Below are 25888 nucleotides of genomic sequence, written 5' to 3' on the forward strand. Positions count from 1 at the left end.
CTCGCTGATGTAGAAGCCTTTGAAGCCATCTCCCAACATCTTTTTAATAACAATGATCTATTCAAAGCAAAAAGATCCTTTAAACCCAACCCTCCTTGAGATTTTGGAAAGCATATCGTACTCCAGGCTACAAGGGCAGATCCGTTCTTAAGTGGATCTCCCCTCCAAAAGAAGTTTCTCATCCAACTTTGTACTTTGTTAAGAAGGGACTTTGGCCATTCATAGATGTGGAAGCTGTAGATCAAGATGCTTTCAATTACGGAGGATATAAGTTGCAGTCTGCCTGCTTGCGACAGTTGTTTGCCTTTCCAGGAGCTAAGCTTACACCTCACTTTGTCTGCAATTGGAACCAAATGCACAGATTTCGGATGCCCAATAAAAATGGGAACACCGAGATAGGTGAAGGGAAGTTGTCCTGGTCGTATTCCAAGTAAACCACAAGTTCTGTTCTGCCTTGGCAAAGCATATCTTCCCAAAAGTAAGTTTGATTTGGCTTTGTTGACCACCTGCCCAGAATTCACAGCATATTCATCCATAAAAGACATTAGATTTCTTAGGTGAGAAGGCTTACCCTGAAGAAATACCATAATATCATCCGCAAACAACACATGGGAAGGTGGGGAAACACTTGATGGCGCTGCAATTGTCCTTATCTTCCTTCTATTAACCAGAGAAGAAAGGCCACGACTTAGGACTTCTTCTGCTAGGCAAAACAGTAAAGGAGATAAAGGATCACCTTGACGGACACCCCTGGAGCATGTAAAGTACCCATTGACCTGCCCATTAACACTGACAGATATATATGCAGATTGCAAGATAGTGTGAATGTAGTTAACGAAGGTGGCATCAAACCCAAAGGCACGGAGGACACGAAGAAGAAAATTCCAGTCCAAAGTGTCAAAGGCTTTGCTGATGTCAAATTTAATAGCTAAATTCCCATACTTACATTTCTGGTCAAGGAGGTTCACACATTCTGAGGTCAGCACAATGGGATCAACAATGGACCGTCCTCTAATGAAGGCGCTTTGGTTAGGGGAGATGATACGAGATGCTATTGGACCGAGCCTATCAGCCATAATTCTTGTGATAATCTTGAACACGAAGTTAGCAAGTGCAATTGGACGAAAGTCTGAGATGCTTTCAGCGTCTTCAAGCTTAGGAATTAAAATGAGGATGTTGGAGTTGAAATGCGGCATAATGTAACCATTAATGAAAAAACTCTGAACTGCCCGAGTTACATCATGAGCTACCACAGACCAACAAGAAGTGAAGAAACATCCTCCGAAACCATCAGGACCAGGAGCGCTATTGCCATCCATTTTCATAACGGCATCTCTAATTTCTTCAGCAGAAGGAGTGACAAGAAGAGAAGAGTTCTCCTCCTCCGTTACCATATGAGGGATGACCCTTTCCACTAGACCAGTGACCCCTATTTGATGATCGTGAGTGAAACAACTTTCAAAGTGTTGTACTGCATGTGTAGCAATAGCAGCCTGATCATTGTGCACCCTGTCCTCAACCAACAACGATGTAATTGAATTTTGAAGACGCCGAACCTTGACCATGTTATGAAGGAAAGTTGTGTTCCTGTCACCATCTTTTAGCCAACGTATTCTAGATTTGTCCCTTAAGAGAGTAGCTTGAAGAGATAGGGCCGCTAAATAACTGTTGTGGGCTGTATTTTCTACATTGAGTCGTTCATCAGATAAACCATGAGTGGATATTTCAGCTTGAACCGCATCTAAAGCTGCCTTTGAGTGAGTGACCTGAGCATGTACATCTCCCACCTGTTCTTTGCTCCATAATTTTAGCATGCCTTTTAGAGCCCGTAATTTAGCTGCTAGGATAAATTGTGGGCACCCATGATAATGCAGACTGTTCCAGAACGATCGAACTAGGGCCAAGAAATCCGGTGTCTGCAACCACAAACTTTGAAACTTGAAATGTGGTCTCGAGATAGCATCCAGCTTGGAGCAGGACACTAAAATGGGACAATGATCAGACGTAGCCTTTGTAAGTGTGCAACAATCCATTGAATTCCAGGAAGTCATCCACTCCATGTTCCCTAAAGCGCGGTCAAGCTTGACCTCAGTATGACCATTTGACCATGTGTAAGCTAGGCCTTTTGTGGGGATATCCAAAAGCTCACAATCAGAGCACATCTGACTAAACTCAAGGCATGAAGTTCCATTTGGCAGAGCTCCTCCACGCTTTTCATGCGCACCCAAGATGCAGTTAAAGTCTCCAAACACCAACCGGGGCCCCTGGCCATGCTGGGAATGAATTTGATTTAATTCTTGCCAGAGATGACGTCTACCGGCAATCGTAGTTTTGGCGTACACCGCCGTTAGTGTACAAGAAACCCCCTCAAAGCTACAAGATACTGAAATCTGTTGGTCTGAGGCCGAGATCACCTGTACCCTGAGAGCTTCATGACAAAGAAACCACATGTTGGGGGCTTGCAATCCCCGATTATTAGTAGTAACGAGCTGGAGACCCAAGGATCTCCAAAAGGAGAAAGGAACAGATTTAAACAAAATGAAAGGTTCTGAAATGCAAACAATTAAGGCTTTGTGAGCACGTACCATATTAGCTAAAGCCCGTCGTGTGTCATCGTTTCCCATGCCACGGGCGTTCCAATACAAAATCTTCATTAACAATTAAAGTGTTTTGCGCTCTTCTGGACTCGAGCGCGCAACCCAGGTTTGGGTTTAACTTTGACCTTCTCAGACCTTTTTTGAAGCTTCTTTGCTTTCTTTGTTACCACAGGCGTGAACTCTCCCTCCTCCAAAGCCTCATGCAACAATACTTCTGGTTTTCTAATGGGGATCACATCATTTGCATTGACTTCTTGGTTTCTAATAGAAGTCACATCATCTGTAGTTTCAAGTTCATTTCTGCAGGTTCCCACTTCTGGAGTACCATCCAACTTGCTAAAACCCGGCGGGACACTGGCGATAGAAGAGCTGTCCTGAACCATAAGAGCATTCTTTGCATGGACTTGCACCGCTAGAGAAGTATCAATTTCTGGGATAATCAACGTTGGCTGAGCAATATCAGTGTGAGCGGCAACCAAACTACTTGGTGTCTCATTGGACTGCTCCCTTCTCATCCCTGACTCTCTCTTGGGCTGCCTGCGACGAGCTGTACGTGTGCGAGTTACGCTTCTGCCCCGAGCCGGTGACTGGTCCGAAGGAACCTTAGACCTGCATTTTGAGGCAGGATGTCCAACAGTGCAGCAAACGTCACAGAAGGTTGGGCAAGTTTCATACTCCACCCCTACAGAAATAATCTCACCACTTGCTCTTCTGATCTGGAGCTTCTCAATGGGAGGCTTAGAGAGATCCACATCAATCAATATTCTCGCATAGAGACCAATGGAACGATTAGCTGTTCTGGGGTCAAGTTTCACTGGCATGCCAATACCACTGGCGATCTCAAATAGCGTCTGGGTCTCCCAATAAGCAAAGCCAAGATCCCAGAAACGAACCCAGACCTGTGCAAAGGTGTTCTTGTAGGTGGCTGGGGAGAAACTAGGAGTCCATTGGATCAAACGTAAAATCCCAGGATGCAGATTGATTGAGCCCATAGACCAAACACGTTGCTTGTCCTCTAGGGAATTAAACTGCAACATAAAGAAGCCCTTGCCCAGCGGAGCTACAGACCAATTTTGCAGGGCAGGCCAGCACTGACGCAGGCGCTGTGCGAGTTCATGAGACTTCGGCATGATCCCGTTAGGTGGGGAGAGGAGCCGACCAACCAGATTGGATTGGCAACGCTGAATGCCCCGCAAGTATGCATCTTCTGAAATTTGAATAATGGGGCAGCCATTCTCGAAGGAGGGAACAGGAAGGTTATCTAAGGAAAAATTGAGGGGAGAGGGGGCTGAAGAGAGGACAGAAGCAAAGTTGGGTTTCGGGTTTATTCCCTCTTGTTGTTTCATCCATTGTCCCATCATAGGCCACACCACGCGAAACAACAGGAAACGTCCAAGGTGGGGTGTGTGGGGGAGCTAAATTTCTGTCTTAGGAATTAAGTCGAACACATGGGGTGCACTGTCAGCGTTTGGCCATATTCCACCCATCTCGTGAAGGCTGCTTCTTCTTTTTTCTCTGCACCTAAGCACCTGAATGGCTGCATATATTAGAAAAGTTCAACGGGGCATAGTTTATAACAACTTAAATTTCTATCTTTGAACTTAATACATGTGGTTGAGATCAAGTTGTTTCCATAGTCCTTACAACTGGTCCTTATATGAGCATGACTGAATATTCAAGTAAATGACGGAGTATTTAATGAAAATTCCTAAGAAAACATATCTATGTTCAATTTTAAGTGCGTTTCCGATCATCCTCAAAATGATTGGCTCCTCTTCCTCTGGGCGCGCTGAATGATTTACTTAATAGTTAGAATGAATTTCCAGGAAATTGTAAATAACTCCATTCAACTTTTGTCCTCTCCTTCATCCTATACGGCTTTTATTGCCAGCAGCTAATTTTTTGCATCTGCTTGTTTTCCACCCTCTTCTTAGTCTAGTAGTTAAGCTGGCCACAGCCAAAAGCTAGCGACACCTAAGAGCTTGCAATCTTCAAGAAAGTTTAATTTGAGTGCTTGATGTGAACATCAAGGTTGATATATTGTAAAGTGTAATTCTATAAGCTGAGTACTACTGTTAGTCACCACACCATGTTGTCAAATGTCAACGCTATCATGACCCAAATCCAAATTAACTAATTCTAAATCCAACTCCAACGATTTTGGATTTGAATTCCAAGTTCTTCTGTGTGTTTGGTGGGGTGGTAAGGCTTTGGTCTCATATATATGAGGTCAGGAGTTCGAGCCCCATCAAGGGTGGGAATGGGGTGGGGTTTTTTTTTTTAAAAAAAAAAAAAAAAAAAAAAAAAAAAAAAAAAGTGGACATCTCATTTTCAATATATGTAGTTTAATGATCACAATTTTTGGTTCTTTCGCTTTGAATTCAACAAACTTTATTTGCTTGTGTTAGGTTAGCAGATAACTCGGTTGAATTGATGTATTGCTAAAAATAATCTTTGCATAAGATCAACTAAAGAATGAACGGGTTGTATTACAAAATTGAATTCCGTCGTGGCCTCGATCAATTTTTGCGGATTCGGGACCGGCCGACATATGCAAGCGCATATTAAACTTCTAGAAGCAAAAGAGGGTGAACTATCTAGATCGATATAGAAAGCTAAATGATCATGAATGTGAATGTAGAGAGAACGCAATGTGTATGAAACTAAATTTGACTACTTTCTTTTTGTATGAACACAAATATACATGAATAGCACGAATCACATTTAAATTGTCCGAAAAAAGAAACACATAATTTTTGCTTAAAATATGATCTCGATCAATCGATATGATTATACGTACTACTGATACGTAAGCACACATATTTAGTGCACAAAAAAGTGAAGTTATTTTTTTAGATTTTTTATTCACCGAATAATGCGTGTTAAATCATTGTTGCAACACGGACGAGTACACAATAACTTGATACAAAGTTATAAACATATATGCCGACCTAGCTAGCCTCTTAATGGAACAAGCGTCAAATAACAACCCTAAGTCAATGGAAGGTTCCTAGCTGAGCAGCATAAGTTTCATTAATATTTGTAAATTCCTTAATGTCCTACCATCACCTCTAAAAAATCTAAATGACGCGTCTGAACTCTCTGAGCAGTCATACTCAGAGGCTTAATTAAATGACCTAATTACCCACCTCATTCATCTTTTTTAACCATAATTGGCTTTGAAACTCTTGCGTTTTGAATGGAGAAAATAATTCCAAGGGTTGGCTTTCGTGATTAGGACCTTGTGAGGGACCACATTGTCTAATACCTTTGTTGCTTCATGAGCAAACCTTGAATGAAAATTTCAACGGCTAGTTGGTGGGATTCTGCTTAAAGTCCACAAAGCAACAAACATGAATTCCTAAATGGTTATTTAATCTGATTAGAAAGTCCCACTTAAACTAATTAATCATCCTTTTTTTTAAATGACTAATTAATCATCCTAGCTTGCTGTAGTTTAACCTCAAACAATTAGAGAAAGTACAATAATAGGAACACTAATTAAATAATTTAAATGGTAATATTAGGGTCGATCTGCTCCTAATTTCAATGGCTACTGCGGTCTGGTCCTGATCGATTTCACATCAGCTACGCGGCCCGTGAGAGACAGAGAGATTAGAGCTATAAAAGATGAACCAACAAGCTCAAGGCTTTGGTATCTAGAAGCTTATTCATCCTTGTTGAAGGGTAAGCTTTATTATTACCAATAGTATTTCTACTACGACTAGTTGATCAGAGAATGTCCTTTTAAATTCGTAGCGTGTGTTGAAGGCTAAAGTACTAACTTGTTGCAGGGTCCTTCATTGATCCAGATCTAGACCAGCAAGCAAAAGAAGCTAATTAAGCTGATGGAGATTTCGTCGATAAGAGGACTAACTGAACTGGTAAAGGCTATTCTCCACCCCTTTTTGATTCTCGAATTTTTAACAAAGGCAGAGACCGTGGTTCTGCTATATTTGTCTGCGAATTCAAGAATTATTTCGCACATAGTAAACTTTTTCTTATGATTGTTAGTGCTTTGAAGTTGTTACAAGAAGTTTCATTCTTTTGGTGAAAGATGACTTAGTTTTGTGCCATTTGGCTGTTCAATGTAATGTCTCGCAGAATTTCATGGTTTCGGGAGCAAGTGTTCCATAAACTTAATTAAAGAAATTTTTTAATTTGCAGGGAATGGAGGATCCCTTCTTCGTCAACCAGTGGCACATGAACTCTCTCGATGAGCTCAGCATGCTACCATTATCATCTGCCTTTGGAGATAATTTGCAACAGTCTCACTGCCACCCGATTTTAAACCCTAAATCTTCTACCAATACTTCTCTGAGTTCCATTGATAGACCCATGAAACAGTTCAAACCCAACAACTGGAGTCCATCGAACCACCAGTTTGCTTCCTTGCCAAACCTTCTCTCCTTTGTCAATTCATACAACACAAACCAAGTGGGGGTTGTTAAGCCTAAGGAGGAGACGGCAGTATGTTCAAAGAACATCAACCATTTCCCTTCTGATATATTGGTTTCTCAAGGGCTAGGTTCATTTGGCAACCAAAAATCTTCATTGAAGGCCAGTCAGGGAACAAACAGGATCAGCACAAACACTAGGCTTTCGCAAACTCAAGATCACATAATTGCAGAAAGGAAGCGGCGAGAGAAGCTTAGTCAACGGTTCATTGCTTTATCTGCAATGGTTCCTGGCCTAAAAAAGGTAAAAGACTCTATCCAGCTTAAATCTGTAAAGGACATAAGTATGAACTTGAACATATCACCATGCAGCTACTTTAACGAAGAATATTATGATGAAACTATATAATGTGAGCGGATTATTTTTTTCCTAATGAACTTTCTCACTTTGACAGACGGACAAGGCTTCTGTTCTAGGAGATTCTATCAAGTACATCAAGCAACTACAGGAGAAGGTAAAGACACTTGAGGAGCAGACGAGAGTGAAAAAGATGGAATCAGTCGTCTCTGTGAAAAGATCACAGCTCATTGCAAATGGTGATAACTCTTCTTCGGACGATAACAACTCCAGTGTTTCATTAGAGGAGACACTGCCAGAAATTGAAGCAAGATTCTGTGACAACAATGTCCTGATAAGAGTTCACTGTGAGAAAAGAAAAGGAGTTGTTGAAAAAACAATTGCTGAGGTTGAGAAGCTGCAACTAAAATTGATCAATAGCAGTGTCATGACATTTGGTAGTTCTGTTCTTGATGTAACCATTGTTGCTCAGGTAATTATATTATGTCTATCTATATATATATTGTAAATTTGTTTTGTATATAGTTTACATCCAAAATTATATAAAACCATGATTACCTTTGGCAGATGGAAGTGGAATTCTGTCTCTCAGTGAAGGATGTCGTCAAGAATCTACGCTCAGCTTTCGACTTGTTCATGTGAAATGAAGCCTCAACTTCACACAAGAAATCTCTTTCTAAGTTTCTATGCACCTGCCAGAAGCTTCACAATAATAAGGATGAGTAGTCCTCACACTATCCAACCAGTCCAAGTTTACGCTTTTTTAGAATTTCTGTTTACAAGATCTGCAATTATATCACCAAGTTAGACCTAGTACCTTCAAGCTTTTTTGCTGTCAGATTAGTTTTGCAGGAGGGTTCTTTTCCTTCAATTTTTTTTTGCATGGTTAACTTGTTTACCATGTTATGCTACCCACCTGTTTAAGGAAGTGATCTCACAGCTTCTTATAAGATGTTTTTCTACCCACCCCTGTATTTTGTCCTTTGCTTAATTATGCATAAGCTATATGCAAAGGAAAAGGGTTTTTAGGTGAAATTAAGCAGCCTTTGTAATTTATCAGTTTGTTCGGTTAATGTTTCAGAGGCATGAACTTGTTTCTTGAGCTTCTCTGCCTTATATGTACCACTTTGGTTTACAGTAATGCAATACGTATGTTTTGATTTTCATTTTCCAAATGATCAGAGTGCATACAAATCTGTCATATGCAAAGGCGTAGTAGCTACACACGGGCTCTGCTGGGCTACAGCCCACCCCAAATTTTGAAAAAACACTAATTTATAACTTAATTTTAGTTTTAAAAAATTTAAAAAGTGTCCACCTTAAATTTCTAAAGTTAGCCCATATGTTAATTTTTTTTGGGTCATATCTATGTTATTTCTTTGCTTGAAGTACTTGATTGTGTTTTATTTTCTATTCTGCTTTTGATAGACATATTCGCATAAAAAGCTTGCTTTTTTTAGGTAAATTAGGTCAGAATAAGGGTTGGCTGAGAATTATGATACAAATTTAATAATTAAAGATTTTTTTTTTTGGGTTAAATACTGCTTACTCCCTATATTTATAGGGTTTCATCGTTTCAGTCCCTGACCTTCGAATTTCACCTAAAAAGTCTCTGAACTCCCAATTTCCTCCCAATTGGTCCCTGCCGTCAAGCATCCGTCAAAAACTCCGTTATCTTCCCCTAAAAAGTCTATTATACCCTCATTTACTTAAAAAAATATATATATATTTCTCTTCCTCCCTTTTTTTTAATTTTTTTAATTTTTTTTTTTTTTTACCTTTTGTTCTTCCGGCTCTCTCGCCTCCTTCTGTTCATCTCCTCATCAAGATGGTTCCAATCCACAGACCTTCAAGAGGTGAAATGAAAAAAAGATATAAAAGAGAGAGAGAAAATAAATTAAAAAAAAATAAAATAAGTGAGGGCATAATAGACATTTTCGGCAACTTTAACAGAAAATTTTGATGGCAGGGACCAATTGGGAGGAAATTGAGAGTTCAGGGACTTTTTAGGTGACATTCGAAGGTCAGGGACTGAAACGATGAAACCCTATAAGTATAGGGAGTAAACAGTATTTAATCCTCTTTTTTTCTATTCAAGAGCACAAGATAAAATTTGAGTAGATATGTTCTTTTGTCTTAGACTTTTGTTATCGAATTTCTATCAAACGTTATAATGTTGATTTTTTTGGATCAGTTAGGTATTTGATTATTTAATATGTAATTAATATATGATGTGGTTTAATTTAAGGAAAGAATAAAACATGTTACTAGTAAAACTTAGGAAAAAAAAATAATTTAAAGCATTAGTAAACTTTTATTAAATTTTTTTTTAGCCCACCCTATTTTAAAATCCTAGCTCCGCCATTGGTCATATGCTCGATCAGCAAGCAAAATCAGATTAATCACAAGAGAAATGGTATCACGCCCTATAATATTTTGATATTCTAATTCTGTATTATTAGTTGGGAGTACAGCTGATGTTAGATGAGGTCGGTGCTGGATAGACGACTTTGAAGAATTGACAGTACAGACAAGTACTCATTATCACAGGGTATTTTCAAAGTTGGAAACTTGTCATAGGAGGTCTTATCTATAATCTACCATTTTTGGCACTTCATTAGGTTGACTAATTAATGAACAGATTCAATATTCTCTTAGCCTCCCCACCAAGATCAGAATCTTGGTACGACTTTATGCAACTCCCCATTGAAAGGAAATTATTCTTCTCGATCTCTTTGATCATACAACACATCGTATGCTTCCGAGAAACCGTCTAATCTCTTATTTGATTAATATATATATATATATATATATATATATATATATATATATATATATATTCATATTCCTTGTAACCTTTCATAAACAAAATATGTGTTCAAAGAAATTAGCAAAGTGTTTAGGCCGGATCACGTCACACTGACCGGAATATATTGTGTCCCTTTCACCATCAACCTTTAACAGTCACTGAGGGAAGTGTAGCTCATAGCTAGGCAAATCGTAACATAAAGTAATTACGGATCCAGCTCCTCTAAAGTGAGGAATGTGTGAATTCAATTTCATAAAATCTAGACTCTCTATCTAATCTAAAGATCATGACAATTGACACATCACTCTTCCATCAATTTTTAGTTTTTTTCGTCTAAACCACAGTTAACTTGCTGTTAACTCTAGACAAAAAAAAAAAATAGGGATTTGTTGTGGAGTTACTGCGTGTTCTTTCTTTGTGCTTCTAGCCATGGCAACTCATTCATGGTTGCAGAGAAGAAGAAACAATAAAAAAGCTGACTTGCAGTGAATAGCAGCAATGAATATGCCATGTGAATTATAAACATAACCCTGGAAGTTTTTTTTTTTTTTTGATGAAGATAACCCTGCTGGAAGTTGTGTTAATTGGAAAATTCATCAAGAAGCAATACGTACTGTATCAGGAAAAACTCAAACTGACCAAGAATGAGTTCGTAATTCCATGACTAATATAAGTTGAGTGCAATTCCTCCTATCATTTGATAGAAATTCCCAATGCTTTCCCAAGTTTCAATCTTGAATGCTAGCTAATAATTGTCCTTTGTTGTTACAAAAGTTTTTTTCTTCTTCTTAAACTCATGACGTTGGCTAATGGATCACTGAACAATTCTTGAATATATAATTCTTGCATTGGAACAAACCAAAGGGCAAACACAATTAACTGAGATAATGAACAATTGAATGGTAAATCAATAACAGCACGATTTGTTTATTCTTTTCTTCAACCATGGATGAGTTGCCATGGAAGCACAGAGAAAGAACACGCAGCAACTCCACGCCAAATCCCTAATTTTTTTTTTTTTTGTCTAGAGTTAACAGCAAGTTAACTGTGGTTTAGATGAAAAATTAAAAATTGATGGAACAATGATGTGTCAATTGTCATGACCTTTAGATTAGATAGAGAGTCCGGATTTTATGAAATTGAAGTAAATTCACACATTCTTCACTTTAGAGGAGCCAAATCCAGTAATTACTACTAAAGATACTGAAAGGTTATCCCATGCAAGACATATTATTAATTTGATGAGTAAACTTATTAGCACCAATATGATATATGCATGCATATATAGTCTTTTCTGACTTTCTATATCCACACCCACCCACCCACACACACACACACATAATTACTAATTAGTTGTAGATCTTATTGTCTCAATTTGATTAAGGAATAAGACGTCCAACTACAGCCACCCATGAAGTGGAAGCCAGAAACCCCAAATTAGTAGCTGCACTAGCTATGGCATCGGTTGTAGCCACCCGTAAGTACTGCGACTCTTTGGAGCGGAGGACGACACTGTTGAAAAGTAATCATCACTTTCTGGGGCCAAGGACGTCGCAGTCAGACCATGCCATACTTACGATGATGACCTCTGGTTGACTCATTCCCTACAACAGAATCAGTCTGGTTTTTCGTCTCGGTCTGGTAATTCTTTGATCGACTAATTGTTGAAGTATGACTCTTGGTGTGGTTCTTTGATGTAATTATTGGTGGATGGTTACCACAAGCAAGAGCCTTTGTCACGTTAACAATCGTCGCCAGTTTGACGTTGGAACATTGTGAATTAGTTAGTCCTTTGTGTCCAGTATACGTGAGATCAATGCCGGCAATCTCCACATTCTCGCATGGCACGCTCCTGCTACAAATAAAATTTACCGCAAGCGGAGTTGTGGACGTGCCTTTAATGTTCTTGAAGCTCACATTACTGATCTTAACTTTTGAAGGAATCTGCTTGTTGCACAAATTCCATGGGCAGTACTCTTGGTCTATAATGATCGGGTTGCTGACATTAACCATGGTAATATCCTCATAGTGTATATCTGACACAAGCCCGGCATAAGAGGCCGGCCAAGTCTTGATTCTTGCACCATTCTGCGTATTATTGAATGTTACGTTCTTGATTATGACGCCGGTTACAGGTTGTTCATCGCGATGCCCTCCGAGGCTTCCAATGCTTATGCCATGGCCTGGTCCGCAAGTCACGTTGGTAAATTTAAGTTGTGAAGTCCCATCACCGATGGAAATACAATCGTCTCCAGTTCCGATGCTCGTGTTGGCGACGGTGACCATCGTTGAACGTGCAATGTGGATACCGTCTGTGTTAACACTCTCTCCGGGTGCTGTGATGGTTGCATGTTGGAAAGTAACATTGTGGCAGGCGAAAACGTTGAAGTGAAAGTTCTTGCTGTCAAGTGAAGTTATGTCCTTAATTATTGTATCGTTGACGAAGTCGAACCTTATGTTCTGCACAAATATTTCAGTCCATCATAAGCATTATATAACAGAAAAAATAAATAACCCCAATGCACAATCATGTACTTATCTAGTGTATCGAAATAGATATTAAACTTACCACGACCCGAGATTTGCAGTTTTTGTTTTCGTTACAGTCGTTCTGTTTCCAAGAGAGTGCTCCACGGCCATCAAAAGTTCCACCACCTGACAAGGTGAGCCTATTAAGGTACCGAAAACCAACCCAAGTATCCGGTGATGTGACTTGGCTGGTGTGTTTTGGAGCCTGCAATGTGCCTCGGACCTGAAGTTCAATAGGAGCCTTGCAATGACCTCTGAAAATTGCTCCTTTTAATCTGTAGGTGCCTCTTGGAACAAGAACTTTACTCTCCCTCCGTGATGCACATGCATCAGTCCAAGCATTCAGCAAAGCCTTTGTAATGTCTGAGTTTGGCTTTCCCCCATATTTTGCACTTGTCACGTCAAAGACGACAGAGGATTGAATTTTAGTTGTAAACGCCAACATTAAGAACAAAAATATTGTCAAGACGTTCATTAATTTCTGATCCATATCGACAGTACGTAGGATTATGCACTATCTGTAAACTTCTTGCTGCTGTTCTTCTCTAGTTTGGATGCAATAGTATGTTGGGTTCTTTGCGAACTCTGAGAGTGTATTTATAGGAACGAATAAGTAACAAGCCCTATTCCTTTTAGGAATACAATAACAGTAGGTAAAAGCGGTTAAATGGAAATAATAAGGACCAAATAGGTAAGTATATATTAACTTTCCTTATAAAAATAGGCAAGTATTCTTCAAATTAGCTTTCCTGGTCTCCTCTAACTTTCCCTGTATGCACATTCCTCTAAGTTATAGGAGTTCAACAAGCCCTATTACTGACCTCTTAGTTTACGCATATAATTCTGCCTAAGAAAGTTCATGAAAACATAGTGGATGGATTAAACCAAATGATCGATGATCAATATATATACTATAGAGCTCTGAAGATTACTGTAATAAGCAATTAAGCTGGATTAGCTGGTAGTGACAGTAAAACTTTTACTGGGAGACTCAACCTTCCCCTGAAAATTTGTAACTTATTAACGGGATATATGTAGGAACTGATGATAAGATAACTAATAACTGATACATTGAATAGGAGATAATATGGCTACATGGAAATGATAATGGCTCAATACATTAATTTGGACGCGTATGCCACCATATTATCTATAGTATGTTAAATGGGAGATAATATGGTTACATTGACTTGATAATGGCTCAATACTTGTTTTAAAGTATATACATGCAATTAGGGGAGCAAGCAAATCATTGGCTACTACTAATTTGGAGGCAAAAGATATGACCAAATAGAAATATGAACTTAAAATATTGATGGCTTAATTACTACTCTATTGTACTGTAATTGGTGCATTGGTCTTTGCTATAAAATCTCTATACAGGGGTAAAGAAATCTACACAGTAAAACCAAAGTTTTTGAATATGTAGCCTGCATTCTCATATCTACTTCAGAGGCAAATGATCGATGTTGATCAAGAAGTTAAATATCAGCTGCCTTAATGTCAAACTGCATGCGTGTCCTCATTAGTTCTCAGCCCCAGAAATGAGATCAAGGAATTTGTCATCAGTGCAGGGAATTATGATACCCCCATGGGATGATCGTATCCAAATTCTTCTTCAGCTTGACTTAGAAAGTCTTGGAATCGAATGAAGGTTGGCACAAGTATGATATCAGAATCACAAATTAAATGTCACTTTTGGCTTTTCCTAACAGAGTGCAAAGTAGCCTTTCAAATATCTATGAATCTCACCTTGAAAGAGAGCTAGCGTAACAGATTTTGCATAGGCAGCATAGCATGATCAATAGAAGGCAGCCGGAACCCATTCTTGTTTACCAGTCTAGGTGAAATCATCAAGAACATCAAGCACATGATATTGAAGATCACTTGGAGAACAATGGAAAGTGTTGATGGTACTGTGAAAGAGACTTATATTGCTTGTTTGGTACTAGGCAACCTGTACTATTGTCATGAGAACTTCATCATGTCTAATTTTCCGAAGTGTAACCTTGAAGAGAAACATCTTACCTTACCAGACAGTTTCAGAAAAACATAACACTATTTTCAATGTATACATCATATGCTTGAGACAATTAGCCATTGATGATATATAAGAGAACTACTATTAACAAACACTGAATAGAAGATGACACTGCTGCATGGAAGTTATACATGGTTCAATATTCATCAGCTAAATAAAGATAATTTGGCTGCAGAGGTCCAAATTTAAGTCATGGCTTTACGAAGAAGAGCACAAAAATTTTCTGCTTTTAAATTTAACGACTTGCAGAACAAGTTAAGCTTCTTTGATTTCACATGAAAGCATTTCCTACTGTGCATCCTATATATCACTGCACACAAAAACTTGACCAACCAAAAACCGGCTAAATACTAGCTAGAACTCAAAGTGCATGGTTAAGTTGGCAGGCCATCATGAACTCTGACGTTGAGTCTTCTGAGCCATATAGAATGTAAAATCATGTGGAAGACATCAAATCGCTTTGGAGGAGAGTTGAACTCAAAATGCTTCCTCACTTGAATCAACCTTCTTTGCATTCTTAGATAATGGCTTGTAGATATGCTCATGAGTATCCTTTTCAAATTTGGAATGTCATTAACTGAAACTTCAACAGAGAATGATTTCCAGTTCAGAGCATCACCAAATGGAGCCACATAATGATCTGAGATGAGCACCGGAACACAGCCAGTGTAAATCGCCTCAACCACCCTTGGACTAGCAACTTCAAACCCACTTGGACAAAGACAGAACTTGCTCTTTCTCATCATCTTATAATAATCAACCCCCTTTGGAAGGTACTGGTGCACCATCATGTCCTGATCTTTGTTCTCCCACAACTCCAACAATAGAGGCCTAATAGGGCCATGAAGTCCTCCTGCAAAAAAAGCTAGCACAGTTCGTACCCTTGGAGAAGGTCCACCAATTAAACCATGTGTGTTTCCATTTGGAAGGTTGATCTCCGGAAAAGACACATCTTTAGAAGGGTTGAAGCCTTCAGATGTATTCGCATTGCATAGCACCCTAATCGAGTTTCTACCAAGATAATCATTAGATTTTGAAACTTCTGGCCCCTACAACAACAACAGAATCAATGCAAGTTATTAAAGTTTCAACAAAGTTCCTCCAAATGGTAATTAAATGAATATTACATATGTACACTAGAGGTACTATCCATACCCAATCATGGCAAGCAACCATAAAGTGATCTGCTGCTAGGCTTCTATTCCAGAACGGATACTTGGTGGAGATAAGACTCGCATAGTCTCTCACTGTTTGCTTGATTGGACCGAAATCATGTGAGTTGGGCACATAAACATACTTAACCAACATTGTCACACTGAAGGGAAGAAAATAAACATATGCCTTATCAGGATCTAGCGTCCGAAATTGCTTATTCACCTCCAGTTCATGTATAAAGTTCCCCTCCATGGAATATATGCTTTTGCAAGGACCATTATGAAACAATGGAAGTTCCCCTTCTCCATACACAAACACCTTGAACTGTTTCTCCATTTCAATATAGCTCCTGCAATTTCAGAGAGGTATATATATGTAACTGTGCATGATACAGTACATCTTTTCAACTTGATGATCTCATTATATGATACAATACAATCAGAATCATACTGATAACAGATTCAGAAACATATAGCTCATCGTATAGACTTTTGTTTCTTCTCTCTCTCTAAGTCATGTGCAACTTTTCTCTTAGAATCTGAGTCCTTATACTCCTAAGTAGCCAGGGAAATGTACCTGTGAAATGCATTAGCATTCCAATACATTGGTCCATGAGGGATGTAGTCGGAATCTTGTGATCGGTTTCCCAACTTAATCGCGACACGAGCTCGTCGTAGACGCCCCTCCAGCCTCTCTAGATTAGCATAATGTCTTGTCCCATTAATGATCTACAAGAGAGAGAGAGAGAGAGAGAGATCAAAATTTGCAGAACGTAACTCTTGGAATATAAACGGTCCAAAGTCCAAACCTTTTATTGTTAAAAAAAAAAAAAAAAAAAAAAAAAAACACCAGAAGCCTGCAGGAAAAATAGAAACTAATAACAAACATTATCCCGGAAAAACAGAGACTTAAATAGAGCATCATTGTTGAGTCCAAAAACAAAAATTAGAAAGAAAAAAATATTAATGGAAATCCTTGAGATCTCTAACTGGGAAAACCGAGATCAAACATAAAATAAATGCATGTAAAATATGTTACCATCTTAAATTATGTAAACCCCATTTACCTGAGAGTGATTTTTTTCCACTGGAGTACCGTACACTTCAACACCAACAACAAAACTGGATCCAATCTTTGTTGAAGACTTTGGAGTAGAGACCACGTGAGAAGTGAAAACCCATGAAAGCAATCCAAAGATGATAATGATTGGGAGAATGAACACCAGGCGGTGGGCTTTGGAGGTAGTAGTCGCACCACCACCACCACCTCCTCTGTGGCTCACCATTTTCTATGTGCACCCAACTCCTCACTTAGAAAACAGAGGAGATATATGTTAAGGATGTGAAGGGCGTAATGGTAATTTTGTATTAGCAAATCTTTTTCTTGTCTTTTAGCTAAAAATCTAATATAAAAAGACGCATTGCTTCTCTTTTTTTCTCTTACTCTCCCCGGTTTCTTTCGTCGTCTTCCTCATATCTGGTTAGTTAATCTAGCGCTGGGCATTTCTGACCGAATAATCGGTTACCGAACCGTCCGAACCGAAATAATCGGTGCGGTTTCCGAACCGAATACAAAGAACACAGAAAACTGGACGTGGGCCACCGAACCGGACAAATACGGGTCGGATCCGGGGTTAAGGCCCAAAACCGACCGACTTAAACCGAACCGAATTAATTTAAAATATATTTTTTATTAATTATTAAATAGGTGTCAAATATTTAGTGGCTGAAATCCGAGCCTTTCTAACCTCGACCACACCAAATCCTAAGTTCTAACCCTAAGTTCCCAATCAACTCGACCTCAATTCACTTTCAGTCTTTCTCAGTCTCTCGTTTCTGACTCTCTCAAGAGAACGGCGCTCTGCTCAATCTTCCCACCAGATCGCCGATCGAGTATGGCTTCTCCTCTCTTCTCTTCTCTAAATGTCGTTCTCTCACTTCTTTGTAATCTATAATCTATATCATTAACTCTTCTCTTATTTTCCTCAGTTGCAAAATCTCTTCAGTCTGCACAAGATCTCTGTCTCTCTAAGGCAAGTTCTCTAATCGAACTATGAACTTGTATGGCTGTATCTTTATATCTGTATATATCTTAAAATATATGTAAAGAGCATGGTTTTCTCATTTGCTAATTCAAAATTAGGGTTTACACTTTTCTGATTTGAAATTTACATCGAGTTTTTTGATGTTCAGTCCTATTTGTTTTACATGAGCTATTATTTGTGAAGAAGCTACTTCAAAAATATGTGTTTCTGTTTGCACTTGCAGGTAATGGAAGGGGCATCTGAGACTCCTAATTCCACTCCCATACCTACTCCAACTAATGGTTCTAGCATTGGAACAACTCCGACACCCACAGCCACTCCTACTCAGACGGTGGACCAAAGTCATCAACAAGGAGCTGCACCCCTTCCTCCAGTTTCAGAAGATCTTGATGGAACAACTAGGTACGCAGAACGGCAGAATGCAATTAGTTGGAACAATGTTTATGAATTTATGGTTGGAACAATGTATACTTGTGGTTGATTTGTTATTTGTTTATAACTTTATGGAATTGAACAGGTTTAGTAGTAGGAAGAACAAGTCAAAAGCTTGGGAGCACTTTGAGAGGGTGAAGAATCCGGATGGGACATTGAAGGTACCAGCTCGATCTAAATGCAAGTATTGCCCCCAAACATATGCATGCGACTCCAGATCAAATGGGACCACTTCAATGAGGAACCACATGCTGTTCCAGTGCAAGAAGTGTCCTCTGTTCGTCCCCAACAAAAAACAAAGGTACCTCACTTTTGAATCTGCGGAAAAGGGTGGGAATCTTGTTGCTGTGGGTTTTGATGACACAGTCTCTAGGTTAGCTTGTGCAAAAATGGTAATGAGGGATGAACTTGCTTTCAGTTTCGTTGAGGGTCAGGGCTTTATTGATTTTATGAAAGTAACACAGCCTTTATTTAAGTGCCCCTCTCGTAGAACACTAGCTAGAGATATTTGGAAACTTTATCAAGCTGAGAGGGAGAGGATTAGGGGGTTTATGGCTACTAGTGAGCAGAGGGTGTCACTAACAACGGACACTTGGACTTCGATCCAAAATGTCAACTACATGGTCTTAACAGCCCATTTTATAGATTTAAGCTGGGTTTTGCATAAGAGAATTTTAAATTTCTGTGTGATTCCCAATCATAAGGGCAAGACCATAGGGAAACTAGTCGAGAGTTGTTTGATTAAGTGGGGTATTGAGAAGGTTTTTTGCATTGTTGTTGATAATGCCTCTCCGAATCAAGTTGCCATTGATTATATGAAGGAGAAAATAGGAAATTGGCATGAATTGTTGTTGGGGGGCAGTTTCTTACATTTACGTTGCTGCTGCCACATTCTGAACCTCGTTGTGAGGGATGGAATGGAGGAGCTAGATGAGTCAATTGAGGGGATTAGGAACTGTGTGAAATATATTAGATCATCCCCGACAAGGCTTGATAAGTTTAGGAAGTGTGCACTGCAAGAGAAGGTGGAACACCAAGGAGGAATTGTTCCTTTGGATGTCTCCACAAGGTGGAATTCCACCTATTTCATGTTAGATGTAGCATTTAAGTACAAGAAGGCTTTTGAGAGGTTAGAGGATGAAGATCAGCAGTTTGAGGGGTATTTTCAAGAGAGAATTGGTGGGAAAAAAAGATCGGGGCCTCCAAGGGGTGCTGATTGGGATAAAGCAGCTAGGCTAGTTAAATTTCTGAAATTTTTTTACGATGCTACATTGAAATTCAGTGCTGTTAAGTCTGTGACTGCAAATGAACCATTGTTGTGGATGTGTACTATTATCCAAGAGCTGGATAAGTGTACAAACTGTGATGATCCACTCATGGTGAGCATTGGGACATCGATGAAAAAAAAATTCGATAAGTATTGGGCGAAGCTTGAAGACCTCAATAAGATTTTGCTGATCGCTGTTCTCTTAGATCCAAGATACAAGTTATTGTATCTTCAGTATTTTTTGCCAAAGTTGCAATCAGACAAGGCACTGCAAGAAGTGATGATTGAAGAAGTGAAGAGTATCTTCATGCAGCTGTATACTCATTATGGAAATGAAGATCCAGTGGCTGCAGAGGCTTCATTGCATGCTACTCAGCCAAGAATGGAGGATTCAAGTGCTGCACAAGGTGTTGAGGACAGCCATGGGCAGAATCTGCGTCAATTCAAGTTGCTGAAGCAAGAAAAAGATGTCGTCGAGATAAAAAATGAGTTGGACAAGTACTTACTAGAAGCTTTAGAAGATCCGTCCAACGACAAGTTTGATGTTCTTGCCTGGTGGAAGGAGAATGCTCCGAGGTACCCCATACTTTCCCAAGTTGCCAAAGATGTCTTTGCTGTCCCTGCATCAACAGTTGCTAGTGAATCTGCGTTTAGCCTCGGCAAAAGGGTCGTTGACCCTTTTAGGTCATCTCTCACTCCAAGAATGGTTGAAGCTTTGGTATGCATGAGTGACTGGTTAAGGGCTGCAGGCTTTAATGCTTATAAGGAGCCTACTAAAGATGAATTGGATCTATACAATGAGCTGGAAAAGATGGAGAATGGTGAGGTTTCCATACTTAGCTTTATGTTTCAGTTTCTGTTTGACTTTAATTTTTCATACTTAACTATCTGTTTTAATTGTTTTCTCACTTTTTTGTGTTATATCAAGGGGTTACTGATGATGAGGATTAAGCTGGAGAGTTGTGGAAGCAAGCAAGCATTGAAGAGGTGGAATAGTGAAGACCTGCAGATTTGAACTTGCTTGTTTTTTTCTTTATTATTTCATTTACTTTGCTGTTGGTTCAAGTGTTGAACTTTGCCGGAAGCTCGGAACTGTGGAACTTTGGTTAAACTTTGCTTGTTGGCATCTGATGAAACTTTGTTGGTTTGTAATAGTTAGTTAGTTTGTAATAGTTAGTTAATTTCAACTGTTTGAGTGCTTTGTTGTTTAATGTTTTTGCAGTTCTCTCTTTTGGGTAGTAATTGCAGTTTTGTAGCTACTTTGAAACGTTGGAAATTGACTGATCATTTGCAACTAGTAATATAGTATGGGTCATTTGCAACTGATCATTTTAAGGCCAAATAGTGAAACCGGTCCGCACCGAACCGGATTTCGGTGCAACCGAAAAATCCGGCCCATGAAAAAAAAAAGCGGTTGCGGTGTGGAAAACAGGTAAACCGTTTAATGCGGTTTCGATGCGGGTTGGGCTTCAAACCGACCCGTACCAAACCGTGCCCAGGCCTAAGTTAATCTGTCAATATGGTATCAAAGGCTTCTACGCATACGCTATTGATTCTTCGATGTTCCGCTTTCGTTCATTTCTTCATATAATTCTTTTCAATTTCATCGTTGTTTAGTTAGATATGTAATAGATTTTTTTTGGCAACCGAAAAAATTTATTAAATAAAAAAGAAAACATTTAAAGGGGACTATCCAAAACTCTTTAAAAGAAAAAATAAAACCAAAAAGCAATCAAAACATAAGCAAAATTAAGCAGAGCCAATTGAATCAAAGATTAAGACAAACAACGGACGTCCAATTGCGGGTAGGTTAAGAGTCTCATGAATCTCTTTTGTTTTTCAACTTTTATTTTGAGATATATTTTGGAAGAGACTTAAAAAGATTATCGTCTTCCAAAGTTGTTTCACCCTCATCAAACCAAGAACACAAATTAAGAATTTATCTCAACATAAGCTTTTGTATTATCTACTTCATTTTCCAAATCACCCCAACAGAACTTAACATGTTGAACACTATATTCTACCAAAGTAGAATCGATATTATTAATTAACATGTGTTTATAGTTAATACATAATAGATTTGGATTCAGTGTCGTCGATCGTGTCAGCCAAACTTTATCCTTTCACTCTAATCTTGTCTGCTTGCCTCATACATCTCGTTCTATTTCCATACCAATGATTCAGAATTCAGACAGTTTCTCTTCACTCCCATTATTGGAGGATAATGCTTGGTCTTTATCATGTCTCAGGCCCAAGTTATTTAGCTTGGTGAACTCCTCAATCCTAATTTAGTTAAATTGGTTTCGATCCCATCGAGGATGATCAAAGTCTACTTGTGTTAGTTGTGTATGAGTTTATGCCTAAGGAAGCTTGGAGAATCACCTCTTCAGAAGTAAGCATGCATGTAAAACTACATCTCATAGAAATGTGTACCTCGAATTTGGTCTTCCTTGTGGCATTTTATTTTAGACATATATATTTGGAGTTAATTCATGAATCTAAATTTACTTCATGAAAGTAATATTAAAATTTAATTTACAAAAGTTCCACAAATAGCATGAGTTAATAAGCCTACTTTTTTTCTTGTTCTTGAAAAATTAGGTTTGCCGTTACTATTTCGATAGGTTTCTAATTACTAGTTTACTATTTTAGGACTACCATGCTAAGCTTTCTGATTTGGGCTCGCTAATCAAGTCTTACTGATGGTTTATTTTTTGTGCTCTAGATCTTTCTCATGAATTTGGTAACTCACATGTTCCAATTCTTCAATAACAAAGAAACTTGGCTAAACTTCATGATTCCTAGAGTTTTGTTTCTTTCCAACAAATGTTGAGAACTTGAGATTCAATTACTAATTTATTGAGGTAGTGGCATGGGAAGCGCATTAGCATTCCAATACACCCGACTATGGGGAATACAGTCGGAATCTTGTGTTTAGTCCAATTTCCTTGTTTTCTGTTTTTTGTATTCCGACTATGGGAAATATAGTCGGAATCATATTAATCGAGATTACAGACACATACTATACTCTAAACTACCTATAAGTTTTTGAAAAAGATATCAAAAACGGTGAATAGTACGGAACCAAAACCTTTGACTTCTCAGTCGACATATGTGTTGAGCTGACATTGGACCATAAATTATATATTTACATATTAGAATTCACAACATTCTAATCCATCCCTAGTCATAACTACTATAATCGTAGCCTCTCTCAAGGTTAACAACATGGTTTCGTGGTGTAGTTGGTTATCACGTCAGTCTAACACACTGAAGGTCTCCGGTTCGAACCCGGGCGAAGCCATTTACTCTCCTTCGTTTTTAACAAACGCCAACACTCAATACGACGTCGTTCAACCTTTACCAAAACCCCATCCCAACAAAGAAACCCCGCGAACCACGGAGGAGGCAAATTCGTATCGTTACGTCATCAGAAATGAATCTCTCAGCCTCCAGCAAATACGACCCAACCACGTGTACCTTCACATAACCTCCTCTCTTCCCATTGGCCACTCCCCTCCACGTCAGCGCCTCCTATAGATTCTCCACCACTCATTTCTCTCTTCCCAAACTTTCTCCAATACGTTAAAACCCAACTTCAAATAATAAACCCACCGTCTCCTTCTTCTTCATCATTCCCATTCCCATTCCCAAATTTCATTCCATCCTCCTTAAAATTTCAAATCTCCAAACAATACAAATGGCTCTCCACACCTTGCTTTTGATCCTCTTAGCTCTTGCGCATTTTCGACCTTCTTCCTCTCTAATTTCGACCCCCCATTGGAACCCTCGCTACCCCAGCCCCAGAGCCATCTCCGTAAGTTTTTCTTTTTCTTTGAAAATTTTTTTCATTACCGGAATCGTATTTTTTTATTATTCTAAATTCGGTGATTGGTCACAGTTTTTCAAAATTATTGATTACTGAATCAGATAATTTTTTTTTTTTTTAAATTGCTCATTGCCCGAAGAGTTTGGTTCTAAATTTGGGTCATTGATCACAGTTTTCAAAATTATTGTTTACCGGAATCCGTAAGTTTTTTTTTTTTTTTTTCAAAATTGTTCATTACTGGAATAGAAGTTTGGTTCTAAATTTGGTGATTGATCAAAGTTTTTCACAGATTTCAAAATTATTGTTTACTGAAATTTTCCGAAATCGTTCATTACTGGCATCAGATTTTGATTCTAAAGTTGGTGATTGATCACAGTTATTCAAAATGATTCATTACTTGATTCAGATTTTGATTCTAAATCTGGTGATTTGATCACAGTTTTTCAAAATTATTCATTACCGGAATCGGATTTTGATTCTAAATTTGGTGATTTGATCACAGTTTTTTTTTTAATTATTGGTGACCGGAATCGGATTCTGATTCTAAATTTGGTGATTGATTCAGGATTTGAAGGAGGCGATAGTGAAGGGATTGGGATTCCAAGCCGACGATCTGAAGATATCGGGGTTTGATCTGAGGGACGCGCAGGTGGGGCATTCGGTGGCGTACGAGTTCGACGTGGAGGTAGATAAGAAGGTGCTTCCTTTCAAGCTTTTGGAGGACGTTGACCGCTGGGAGTACGTTGACCTGCCGGTATTTCGGGTCGAGGATGAAAGCGGGTTGGTCCCGAAAGGCAAATTGGACGACGGGTTGCCGCCCGTTTTGGCTCCGTTTCAGTTGGCCGGGCCCATGGAGCTGTGGATTCAGGACGCTAAAGACATGAGGCTCTCGCTTCCAGTAAGTATTGGAATTTAGGGATTTGAAAATTTTGATTTGATTTGATTCACTCCTGTTAAGCTTGAGATATGATCATGATTGGAATTAGGGAATTTGATCATGATTGGAATTAGGGAATCTGATCATGATTGAAATTAGGGAATCTGATCATCATTGGAATTAGGTGAATTTGATCATCATGGGAATCATTGGAATTAGGGAATTGATCATCATTGGAATTAGGGAATTTGATCATCTTTGGAAATAGGTGAATTTGATCATTATTGGAATTAGGGAGTTTGATCATCATTGGAATTAGGGAATTTGATCTCATTGGAATTATGTGAATTTGATCATCATTGGAATTAGGGAATTTGGATTATGATTAATTTCGTTCAAATCGAAGACATGAGGTTTTTGCTCTGTCCAACTATTGAGCTATTAGGTTATAATGTTTGTAATTGAAGTTGAGTTTTTCGGATACTGATTGACTTGATCCGGTGTTGGCAGCATGATGTGGATGCTGGAGTGTTGAAGAAGGTGGTTTTAGCAGAAGGGGCTGTGGTTACTGTGACAGGTGCTAGATCGGTGAGCCTAAGGCACCCTCTTCAGCTTCCATTGCCACTGAATCGGACCAGCAGTGGTTTTGCTTCTGGGCTCGTGACCCTAGCTGAATGGCTACGCCATGCTTCTAGAACTGAATCAGCTCCATTGCTGTCTCTCCGCATTGTTGGTCCAACCGCTCTTACAGCCCCTGCCTCAACTTCTTCCTCCATGAACAACAAACTCAAGCTTAAGCGGCTTGCTCCTGGCCTTGTGGAGTTGTCATCACTGGCTAAAACGAGGCCCATGTCTGTTGAGCTACAAAACCAAGAGACCACCATTTTAACTCCAAAATACTTCACAACTGTTTGGCCCCTTGCTTCTGTCAATGGGTCGAACGCCAACTTGCTGGCTTTTGAGTCACTGCTTTCGACTGTTCTTGGTCCCAAGGCAAACAAAAAAGGTTCCTTTAAATTGTTGAAGGCAGATGTGTCAGCGCAGACGTTCTTGAAGATTGGGTTTGGGGTGGAGAAGAAGGTGAAAGAAGGAGATGGGATGGACTGGACAGGTTTTCCAGCATGGAGGACAAAGCCTGAGACTGTAAGGATGCATTTCGAGGTGCTTGCTAAGGTTGATGGCGATAAAATTGTGCCAGAGAGAGTGGTTCCCGTTAACCCTGCGATCTTGGAGGACACTGTAGCACCTAATGTGCTGTCTGGGAATGTCTCCATGTCCACGACCCCCATAGTTCAACCTCCCCCTAATCCCTTAACCTTGTGAAGTGTTGTTTGGTTGGGCTTCCTGATAGCGTCTGAAAGTGTAAAGAGGAAACCGTTTTTGTTTTCTGAAAGATTATGGAGTTAGATGAGGTTTGATACTGTAAATATACCATGAGTTACTAAAGGCTTTAGTTTATTTTTCCTCTTCGATTGTCCAATAAGGATTGAGGGGGGTGAAAATGTAAGGGCTGCTATATCCCTAAACCATGCAAGTGCATTGAAGACGTGATT

At 39.1% G+C, this 25888-nt stretch overlaps 4 protein-coding genes and 1 non-coding gene across 6 annotated transcripts; 3 read left to right on the top strand and 2 right to left on the bottom strand.

The window, feature by feature from the left end:
* Nucleotides 1-6140: 6140 nt before the first annotated feature.
* LOC133739868 (transcription factor bHLH25-like) lies at nucleotides 6141-8516 on the top strand. Of its 2 annotated transcripts, none has more exons than XM_062167683.1 (5): nucleotides 6141-6284; nucleotides 6392-6481; nucleotides 6765-7298; nucleotides 7450-7824; nucleotides 7920-8516. In XM_062167683.1, the coding sequence occupies exons 2-5, from the start codon at nucleotides 6446-6448 to the stop codon at nucleotides 7992-7994; spliced, it is 1020 nt and encodes a 339-aa protein (XP_062023667.1). In that variant the 5' UTR covers nucleotides 6141-6284; nucleotides 6392-6445; the 3' UTR covers nucleotides 7995-8516. The 2 variants fall into 2 exon arrangements, with proteins under 2 accessions (XP_062023667.1, XP_062023669.1); XM_062167685.1 differs by having other exon boundaries at nucleotides 6148-6284; nucleotides 6410-6481.
* A 3202-nt stretch (nucleotides 8517-11718) lies between these two features.
* LOC133737034 (exopolygalacturonase-like) lies at nucleotides 11719-13180 on the bottom strand. Its single transcript, XM_062164669.1, has 2 exons — nucleotides 12731-13180; nucleotides 11719-12621 (listed from the first exon to the last, which is right to left on the bottom strand). Exons 1-2 carry the CDS (start codon nucleotides 13178-13180, stop codon nucleotides 11719-11721), a joined length of 1353 nt encoding a protein of 450 aa, XP_062020653.1.
* A 1756-nt stretch (nucleotides 13181-14936) lies between these two features.
* Nucleotides 14937-17169, bottom strand: LOC133741139 (probable glycosyltransferase At5g03795). Its single transcript, XM_062169086.1, has 4 exons — nucleotides 16953-17169; nucleotides 16463-16614; nucleotides 15887-16235; nucleotides 14937-15780 (listed from the first exon to the last, which is right to left on the bottom strand). Exons 2-4 carry the CDS (start codon nucleotides 16489-16491, stop codon nucleotides 15106-15108), a joined length of 1053 nt encoding a protein of 350 aa, XP_062025070.1. The 5' UTR covers nucleotides 16492-16614; nucleotides 16953-17169; the 3' UTR covers nucleotides 14937-15105.
* Nucleotides 17170-22859: 5690 nt separating this feature from the next.
* Nucleotides 22860-22933, top strand: TRNAV-AAC (transfer RNA valine (anticodon AAC)). Its single transcript has one exon. It is a non-coding gene; the product is annotated as a tRNA-Val (tRNA).
* A 297-nt stretch (nucleotides 22934-23230) lies between these two features.
* Nucleotides 23231-25802, top strand: LOC133736210 (protein TUNICAMYCIN INDUCED 1). The gene is made up of 3 exons (XM_062163656.1): nucleotides 23231-23446; nucleotides 24024-24356; nucleotides 24846-25802. The coding sequence occupies exons 1-3, from the start codon at nucleotides 23330-23332 to the stop codon at nucleotides 25656-25658; spliced, it is 1263 nt and encodes a 420-aa protein (XP_062019640.1). The 5' UTR covers nucleotides 23231-23329; the 3' UTR covers nucleotides 25659-25802.
* The last annotated feature ends 86 nt before the right edge of the window (nucleotides 25803-25888 follow it).

Source organism: Rosa rugosa, chromosome 3 (genome assembly GCF_958449725.1).
Source record: "Rosa rugosa chromosome 3, drRosRugo1.1, whole genome shotgun sequence".
Lineage (NCBI taxonomy): Eukaryota > Viridiplantae > Streptophyta > Magnoliopsida > Rosales > Rosaceae > Rosa > Rosa rugosa.